Source organism: Salvia hispanica, chromosome 5 (assembly GCF_023119035.1).
Source record: "Salvia hispanica cultivar TCC Black 2014 chromosome 5, UniMelb_Shisp_WGS_1.0, whole genome shotgun sequence".
In the NCBI taxonomy this organism is placed as follows: Eukaryota; Viridiplantae; Streptophyta; class Magnoliopsida; order Lamiales; family Lamiaceae; genus Salvia; species Salvia hispanica.
The window spans coordinates 35,866,446-35,877,309 of record NC_062969.1 but is presented as its reverse complement, the minus strand read 5'-3'; the positions used below and the strand labels follow the sequence as shown (position 1 = coordinate 35,877,309).

Genomic DNA, 10,864 nt, shown 5'->3' with positions numbered 1-10,864 from the left:
TTAAGTAAAGAAATAAGAATTAATAACCAAACCGGTTTAAACAAAAATCAGTTAAAAATATAAGGGTAAATTGTATGTATTTTACAATTTTTGTTAATTTATCTTTACTTATTTAATATTTAAATATAGTTAAAACATCAAATTACTAATATAATCTTATTTGGTTATACATAATTTGATTGTTTATCATCACTCTTATAATATATGAGATGAAAATGTATTAATGAAACGTGAGATCTCTTATTAAAAGTAATAAAAATGAAGTAAGATAATAAATAAGGAATGAACCAAAATGAAAAGTTGAGAAATATAATAAAGGACAAAAGAAGTTGAATAAGTATATACTATTAGGAAGTATGTCCGACCAAAAGAAAGATTAAATGGACACGCCTTCGGCATGACTAAAGAAAACATTACCAAAAATGCCTAAATAAAATTTTAAATAAATGGGCTGGGGCTGGCAGTGTGTAGCTCCTAGGCCTGTCAAAATGGATAGTGGGTATTGGATACCCGATATCCAAATTCGAAAAAGTTAGGTAATTGGATATCTAAAATCCGATTTTTCGGGTTTCGGATCGGGATCGGGTATTGAGAATTTTGAATTTTCGGGTATCGGATTACCCAATACCCGATCGGGTATATACCCGAATTATCCGATTTTTTGATAAATTAATAAATAGTGTATTAAATTCTAGGCCCATTTTTTACAAACCCAATTTCTGCGTTATATTCTTAATTGAATTCTAATTTTTAAAATTTAAGTAATTAAATATTATGGTTTTTAATTTTTACTGAGTTACTGATAGACACCTGACATGCCTCCCTCCCATCTCCTACTCTCGCCTGTACATCCCTCCGCCGCCGCCCACCGCCGACACCGTCTCCTCTCCCAGCGCCGCCGCCCTCTACCTCCATCAGCTCGTCCACTAGTGAAGATAAATATGTGATCAATTTTTTATTGCAGGAATACTTTGACACACTATTCTAGTAATTTAGATTATAAGCATTCTTTATACATGTACTAGCAAAAGTTTGTAGTTAATATTTTTTTAAAAATCAAAATTAAAATTGAAATTGGGACTGGATACCCGATTATTTGGGACTGGATACCCGAGTCGGGTATCCGGGTATCCGAAATCAAAATCGGATCGGGTATCGGGTACTAAAATTTGAGAAATTCGGGATCAGGTATCTGCGGATACCCGATTTGACAGGCCTAGTAGCTCCTGTTGTACTATCAATATATGTATTTATATACAGCCTTCGTCTATTAAAAAATAATTTTATTTGCCATTTTGAGATATCTATGAAAACCAGACTTATTTTAAAAATAGAAAACTTTTTTTATATTTTATCTAATTTTTCTTCTTTTTTCTTTTATTTTTTTCTCATTATCTCTCTCACTTTTTCTCCTTTTTCTCTCTCTCTCTTTATAAATTTATCATTAAAATTCAGTGTCATCATAAATGAGACTATTTTTTCAGAACGGATGAAGTATTATATAATATGATGAATAATATTTTTCATAATTTAAAAAGGATTATTAGTAAGATCATTAGGTGTAATCGATACCATAATTAACAAATCACAAAATTAAGGTAAAAATAAGATTTTAAAGAAAAGAAAATCATGTTTTTTCTTTCTAGAACTCAAGTAAATATCTATGGTTTCACTGCAATGTGCTGCGATCAATTAGAACTACAAAAGGTTTATTAATTAAGGGTTCTCTTCATTTTTAGTTAATAATAAAGGTATAACACAATATTCTTCTTTTTATAAAAAAAATAATTATTCATTATATTATACAACAATTCTCATATAATTCATGACACATATATTGATAGTTGGACATGATGCCAGCCCATTAATTTTAAATTTTATTTTGTCATTTGATGTTTTGGTCTGAGTTGACCTAGGTCTTCGTCAATTGGAGATAATGATGTAAAGCTCACAAAATATCTAACAATACAAAAGGATATTAAATCGCACCTTTTTATATAAAATTATTTTGAAAGATTATCGCCAGCAAAATCTTTAAATTTTACCCCCTTATTTAATTATTGCACGGGGTTTAGAAATTTCAAAAAAAGTGAGTTAAATAAATTAATGGAATATGTATCCCACTTATATATATACTTAGTTTATGATAAAATATGAGTAGAATATGCTGATAAAATGTGGGGTCTACTTATCATTTGTGGTATGTGTAATAGACTCTTATTAGGGAATGAGACCGAAATAGAAATACAAGACTCTTATTGTGGGACGTAGGAAAAGCACTAGCACTGGACAAATAGAAATTTCACCAAATTGAACTAGAAGATAAAAAAAATACTTCTACTATCCTTTAAATATTGTCACATTTTTTCATTCTCGTCCGTCATACAAAATTTGTCAGATATCACTTTTTACCATTTTTTATAATGGACCTCATATTCCACTGACTCCTTTCAACTCATATTTTATTATGAAACTAATACTCCCTCCGTCCCATAATAGATGTCTCACTTTCCTTTTTAGTTTGTTCCACAAAAAATGCCACATTTTTATTTTTTTAAAAAAATTTTTTCTCTCACTTTAATATAAATATACTCCCACCGTCTCAACTAAGTTGAGTCCTATTCCTCTAACGGATGTTCCAACTAAGTTGAATCATTTCATTTTTTAATAAAAAAAACATCCAATCATTGTTATTTTATTTCACTATCTACTTTACTCTCTCTCTTTATTTTTCCTACTTTATTCATCTCTCCTACTTTTCAACACAATTTCTTAATCTATGTGCCCAAAAGTTATGTCTCATAGTTAAGATAGCGGGAGTACTATTTTCTCTTACCAATCAACATACAAAACAACATCTCCAAAAATATCGTTTCATTAGTCAAATGTGCCATTTATTATGGGACGGAGGGAATATATAGAAGTAGGATCTACTAACTTTTTCAACACACTTTTCATCATATTTCGTAAAATCCGTGCCGATTAAAGTGTGACAAAATTTAGGGGGGGGGGAAGTAATCATCACGAGAGCACTACAGTGTGGATGGGTCAAAAATGGCAGCCCCTCTTATACGATATTGATTCTATAAGAATGGAAGACTAGGGAATCCAAAATAAACAGACAACAATAACAATTCCTTGTTAATAATCATGGCATTCCTATCTTTTGGAATTACCATCTTTAGCATATTCTGCATCACTATACTACCCATATTTGCATCTGAGGTACCAAATAAAAACACCTTAGAAACCTACATTGTTCATGTTGAGACACCTGATGCACACCTTATGTCTAATTCTCAGTCCGAAGATCTAGAGAGCTGGTACCGCTCTTTTCTCCCGGTTACCACAACAAGCACGAGTGAGGACGAGGCGCGTCTGGTTTACTCATACCGCCACGTGTTTAAGGGGTTTGCTGCGAGGCTTTCACCCGACCACGTCAAGGAAATGGAGAAGAAAAAAGGTTTCGTCTCGGCACGGCCTCAGAAACCCATGTCTATGCACACAACACACTCTCCCAAGTTCTTGGGGTTGTACCAGAACACAGGTTTTTGGAAACACTCCAATTATGGTAAAGGTGTGATTATTGGAGTGGTGGACACCGGAGTACTGCCTGAACATCCGTCCTTCAGCGACAAGGGGATGCCTCCACCACCAGCTAGGTGGAAGGGGAAGTGCCAATTCAACCACAAAACATGCAACAATAAAATCATTGGAGCAAGATACTTCTATGCCGAGGACCAAAGCCCACTTGATGATGATGGCCATGGCACTCACACCGCGAGCACTACTGCTGGGAACTTCGTTGAAGGGGCGAATGTTTTTGGCAGCGCCAACGGCACAGCTTCAGGCATTGCACCACATGCTCATCTAGCCATCTACAAAGTATGCTGTAGTGATAGTTATATCCTTGCTGGGATGGATGCAGCGATTGAAGACGGAGTGGATGTGCTATCACTTTCTCTATCCGTGGCCTCAGATGACTTGTTTGACGATGGTATTGCAATCGGTGCATTTAGCGCGATGGAGAAGGGCATCTTCGTTAGCTGCTCTGCTGGAAATAGTGGCCCATTTCCCGGCTTTGTACGAAACGGGGCACCTTGGATTCTCACAGTTGGAGCAAGCACTATAGACAGAAAACTGGGAGCCAGAGCAGTGTTGGGAAACAAGCAACAATTTGAAGGCCAATCAGCTTTCCAACCAAGGAATTTCCCGATAAAGCTCTTCCCACTTGTTTATGCAGGGATGCTCAACGCTTCCGACGAATACGCGCCTTACTGCTTCAACGAATCACTCAGCCAAAGCGACATCCGAGGGAAAATAGTGGTGTGTGAGCTAGGCGGGTTGAGAATCCAAAAGGGCGTAGTAGTGAAGAGCGGCGGTGGTGTCGGAATGATTCTGTTGAACTACGAGGAATACGCAAACTCCACTTCAGCCGACGTTCACGTCCTTCCGACCACACACCTCAGCTATGCAGACGGGTTGAAGATCAAAGCATACATAAATTCAACAAGTAATCCAACCGCAACAATTTCTTTCCAGGGCACATTGATAGGCGATGATCGTCACGCGCCTGTGGTTGCTGCATTTTCCTCCAGGGGACCTAACTCTCCAAGCCCTGGAATCTTGAAACCCGATATTTTAGGCCCTGGGGTCAATATTCTTGCAGCATGGCCTACCTCTCTTGAAAACAAACGCAACACAAAATTCAATTTTAACATAGAATCAGGCACCTCAATGTCAGCCCCACACCTGAGCGGGGTGGCCGCTCTGCTCAAAAGCGTGCATCCTGATTGGTCACCCGCTGCAATCAAGTCTGCCATCATGACAACTGCAGACGACGTGAACCTCGCTCATAACCCGATTGAGGACGAGAAGTCCCTTCCGGCCGACATCTTTGCCACGGGGGCAGGCCAAGTGAATCCATCAAGAGCTAACGACCCAGGGCTCGTCTACGACATCCAGCCCGAAGAATACATTCCTTACCTGTGCGGTTTGAACTACACGAACCGCCAGGTGGGCATCTTTCTACAGAGGAGGGTGAATTGCTCAGTGGAAGCGAGCATAGCGGAAGCACAGCTAAATTATCCTTCGTTTTCTATCAATTTCTATGGCCGAGCAACTTCACAGGTTTACACGAGGACTGTGACTAACGTCGGCGATCCAAACTCATCTTACCGCATCGTGGTATCGCCACCACGCGGCGTTGATGTACAAGTTGAGCCTACCACACTCAAGTTCTCGAAGATAAACCAGAAATTGAAGTACGAGGTCAAGTTCAAACTACTCGCATCTGCTCCGAATACTACATTCGTGCAAGGATTCTTGAAGTGGACTTCTCAAAACCACTCTGTTCGAAGCCCTATAGCTATCTATCTAAATGAGTTTGACTAGTGTGGAAATGGATGTAGCCGCTTAAGATTATGTTATGATAAAAATCATAATAAATTGCACTCCCTCCGTCCCAAGGAAGATGACCCCTTCCATGGCGGCAAGGAATTTTATATAGTTTTATTTTATGTATTAAGTGGACAAAATAAAGTAAGACAACTCTATTTCACAGTAAGAGTCACATATAAATACATATAAATGTATTTCCATTTATAGTTATAGGTCATCTTGGTTTGGAGAAACCAAAAAGAAAAGTGGGTCTTCCTCAGTGCGACGAAGGGAGTAATACTCTATCTCACAATAAGAGTCACATTTTGTCGTTTCTGTCTATAATAATAGTCATATTTTATTTTTTAACTCCACAATAACTGTTATATTTTAATTTTACCATAAATGATAAGTAAGTAACTTATCTCATTCCCATTCTATTATAAAATCAAAGACAAAGACAAATTGTTCGTAAAGTCATGAACTTTCAAAATAGTGTGGTTTCAAAATAGATGTTGAGGATGGGACAAGGGTCGAGATTAATCGACTACGGAATGAATCAAAACCCCTAACTGTAACCTCGCAGATAGGCTAATAGATTATCTAGCTAATTTATCCGTTTCAACCGGTCAATGATTTGATGGAAAATATTGAAAAAGATGTTCTCGTCGTGAGTAAACCACCCCGATCTATTGCTTGGACTGATCTTAGATATAATTCTTCTTAAATGATATAACTAGAATATTCATATATGCTTCATTGCAACTTTCAACAATATTCAAAGCAGGAGAAGTGCAACAGGGCTTCTTGTAAGAATATTGGGAGAATGTGTCGTATGCAGGGACAACGATTCCTGAGGTCGCGGTCAAGAGCCTTTGTCCTAGCGGCAAAGAGCTTAGACTGTTAGACATAATTTTATCATCATATATTCAAGAATACATAATTGAATATAAATAAAGCAAGATCTTCGAACATCATGTATTTCACGTAAAACCATAAACATAATAGGATCGAAACATACCTTGGCGATCCATAGCGGAAGCGATTGAGGAAGGAGGAGACGATTTCCTTGAACCTTTTTCCGGCGTAGTAGCGCAACTCCAAGGATTTGTTTCTCTCTCTTTCCCTCGTTTATGTGTTCTCTTAATGTGTGTGTTTTGATGGGATCACCACACTTATATATATAGGCAGAGAAAGGATAAACCCTAATTATAAAACATTAAAGCCCTTTCCATCAAAGTGGCCATTTAATATAACAATAATAGAAGCGTTTCTTTTCATTAATTTAATAACAAACTTGATTCCCAAGTTTAATAACAATCACAGACTTGATTCCTGATTCCTTACCATATATTTAATTAATATATAGTTCATTATTTTGGTTAGTCAACGAATTGCTAATCAAAACTATATATTATAATATATTCATTTCCTTAATTGTAATAAGAATCATATGCGATTTGCTACTAATTGATTTTGTCAATTAATAGCTAATTAATCACGAAACGTCCCAATAATAATAAGTAATTTAGGGAAAATGTGTCTTGTACCAAGTTAATGTATTACATTCAAAATCCAATTCTATTTAGGATTCTATCACATGTCACACATGTGAGTAACGACGTAGCATTTCGACTGCAAAGCAAATGTCTGGTCTAGTACAGATTTGAGCATACATCAAACTTCCCACGATAGATGTATAAAAAATATTTTCCATATCCTTACGTTCCAATTCAATTTTTGGACATTGATCCAAACTGAATTTGTCACCTTTATGAATTTGAACAACACTTGGAGAACATGCACTCGTGCCATATCTCTCTAAAAGATTCGATCTATGTAGCTTTTATGAGACAATCCAAGAGTCCACGTGATTGATCACAAGATATTTCTATCCTATGACATAGGATGTCTCACACATATCTTTTTATGTTGAAATTTTTAGAGAGATAATTTTAGTGTCATGTAGTAATCCAATGTCACTACTAGCAAGCAATATATCATCAACATACAAAACCAAAAATATGAACTTGCTCCCACTAACCTTGAGGTATATGCACCGATCAACGGTGTTCTCTTTAAAACCAAAAGCAGTAATAGTGTCATGGAATTTAAAATACCATTGTCGAGAAGCCTGTTTCAGTCCATAAATTGATTTCTTAAGTTTGCAGACTAAATGTTCATTCCCTTTCTTAATGAAGCCTTCGGGTTGTTCCATGTAGACTTCTTCTTCCAAATCATCATTTAGAAAAGTAATTTTCACATCCATTTAATGTAGTTCCAAGTCAAAATGGGCTACAAGTGCCAAAATGATTCTAAGTGAGCCCTTCTTTGATACTTAAGAGAAAGTCTATTTACAATCAATGCTATCTTTTCTGAGTATAACCTTTGGCAACAAGTCTGACTTTAAATCGTTAGATGAAACCATTTATGTCGAATTTGGTCATGAAGACCCAATTACACCCAATACACTTTTGTTTATCGGGTAATTCGACAAGGTCCCAGACTTTAATCCATAGATTTTAACTCATCTATCATGCATCAATCCATTTAGTAGAATTATTACACTTAATGGCTAGTGAATATGAAACTGGATCATTACGTATTCCTATATCACATTCGGATTCTTGGAGATGTGCCACATAGTCATCAGAAATGGCACTTCTGTAGATGCTTCTTCCACACCCATGTTCAATGACTTTGGCATCATCATTAAGTGGTTGGTCATTCAAATATTGTTAGGCTGTTCAACAATATTTGCCACACTTAATTCTTGAGGAAATGAGGGAAGAAGGTTATACCCTTATTTCATTAATGACCATATTATGAGTGTTAAAACTCCCACTGATCTCACCATTCTCAAAGAATCATATATTTCCAGTTTCCATAATTCCCATGCTATCATTAGGACAATAAAACCTATACCCTTTGGATTTTTCTGGTAACCCATAAAATAACCAATAATTGTCTAAAATCCATTTTTTCTTTCTGCGAAGAGTATACTCTAGTTTCCACTGAACAACCCTAAACATGAAGGTGCTGCAAACTGGGTTTTCTACCTCCAAAGTTCTTGAGAGAGTCTTTGGTACAACCTTACTAGAAACCCGGTTTAATACATAAATAGCGGTTCTAAGAGCATAAATTCACAACGATATAGGTATGGTAGAATTAATATACTTCTAACCATTTCCATGAGAATTCGGTTTCGTCTCTCAGCAACATCATTCTGCTGAGGCGTACTTGGCATAGTATATTAAGCATAAATGCCATGCTTTTCTAAGTATTTGGTAAAAAGGTCCATGTAATTGACTTATTTTAGTGGTACGACCATAAAATTCACCACCTCTATCAGATCGAATAATTTTCACCTTTCTATTTAATTGTCTTTCAACCTCAGTCATAAAATGTTCAACTGTGCCTGAGATTTTTCTTGCAATAAATAAATCCATAACGCGAAAAAAAAAAAATCGTCAATAAAGGTGATAAGATATTTTTCTCCACCAAAGTCGAGACATCAAAAGGTCCGCAAATATCTGTATGTATAGTTTTAAGGAGCTCATTACTTCTTGTGGCATTTTTAGTATTGTGTTTGGTTTGTTTACATTTAATACAATCCACACAAACGGTAATGCTTGTAAAGTCTAAATTCGAATGAATATTATCCTTTATAAGCCTCTTAATTCTTTCACTAGAAATATGATCCAGTTCCTTTATGCCATAAGAATGATAAATTCGAATGAATATTATCCTTTAGAAGCTCCTTCGGTTGCAATTTGAGCATGAGATACACCCATTCCATACTTCTTCATCTTATGCTCCTCCTAGACCAATACGTTTCCCAATTCTTTAAGAGTCCACTAATCTTTTATAGTGAATCAATTTGGAATGGTCCATATTGAGGAGGTAAGGAAGTTAGGGTGAATTGGACAAGGAAATCCTCATCCACCTATAATCCTAATTTCAGCTTAGAAGAGATGTTATTTATGTCCATTACATGCTCGTATATAGTCCGAGAATCATTATATTGCATGCTCATGAGATCCTTCATAAGTTTTCCTGCAATAAACTTTATATGCAGTTGTGAAGCGATCCTCAACATTCTGCAAACATTCTTTTGCAATGTCAGTCGTTGAGAGACTTTATCTACAACGAATATTCTAATGAACTGTAAACTTAGTCCTGTTAGATTTTTCCCAAGCATTATGGGCAATCAACCAACTACTTTGATCAAAGATAATTGGATTATCATTCAACAGTGTTAGGTTCCAAGTCCATTATTCCAAGAGTGAACTTAAGTTTCTCTTTCCATTCAAAGAAGTTAGTTCCATTAAGTTGGGGAACGTTTGAGGTAAACATACTAGTAGCAAAATAATATATGTTTTCACATTATAGGAGCAATTAAGATCTGAATGCTCACATATAAAAGCTTTGAATAATAACACGAACATTTATTTGAAAACCCATATCATGAGGCAATTATGAAAACTCCTTTGGGTAGTCTTCATACAATAACAAAAATCATGCTTTTAATATCCATATCTTAGTTCAATAATTGAGTAATAATAAATTGGCGTTACCTTTGGGTAATCGACACCAATTTAAATTATTAACTCCATTAGTGTTTATTATGTCACAAAGACTATTTCCTTTGGGAATCTAGACCTTATAACAAACAAACTATTTAGATAATGAATAGCCACAACAAGCATGATGATTAATTGCATACATAGATTTTCATATTAACTTGATTATAAACTCTTCTCATTTTACCTCACTTTGGTGATTGCAAAATAAACATAATATAATCAAGAATGTATAGCGATTAATTGCTTAAGCAGATTTTCACTTAATTTGATTATAAACTATTATTTTACCTCACTTTGGTGATTGTAAAATAAACATAATATAATCAAAAATGTATAGAGATTAATTGCTTAAACAAATTTTAATATGAGTTTGATTATAGACTCTTCTTATTTTGCCTCACTTTGGTGATTGCAAAATAAATATTAAAACGAGAATTGAATTATATAATCATTCATTCCACCGTCTCGGTAGATTCATAATCATGAAACATTTAATTGAAATCTCAGTTCATCAATGCATATATTCAAACTCAATTTACATAAAATATATACACAATCAAAATACCCAAATCAATTCCATATACATAAATAGAATCAATATGGAAACAATATATTTCAAACATGGAAGGAAAACCATTAGCTCACGATAGGGAACATTAAAATATAAATTGGCAATTCATCAATTAAAATATCCATGATTAAAACTATGAAAAAAAGATTTTGATTAAACATAAATCCTCAAAATCAATATGCATATGATGCGTGCATAATTATATGAAAACATAAATATATTTTTCTTAAACTGTTTTCTTGATAATTGAAATTAAGAGAATTAAAAATACACACTTACTGTACAACATATTCTCTCGAATCTATGGCATCAAATAACCATCATTCAA

The 10,864-nt window shown here is 35.1% G+C and overlaps 1 protein-coding gene across 1 annotated transcript; it reads left to right on the top strand.

Moving 5' to 3' along the window:
• The first annotated feature begins 3,157 nt into the window (after positions 1 to 3,157).
• On the top strand, positions 3,158 to 5,535 carry LOC125190644 (subtilisin-like protease 4). The gene has a single exon (XM_048087994.1). The coding sequence runs from the start codon at positions 3,289 to 3,291 to the stop codon at positions 5,392 to 5,394; it is 2,106 nt and encodes a 701-aa protein (XP_047943951.1). The 5' UTR covers positions 3,158 to 3,288; the 3' UTR covers positions 5,395 to 5,535.
• The last annotated feature ends 5,329 nt before the right edge of the window (positions 5,536 to 10,864 follow it).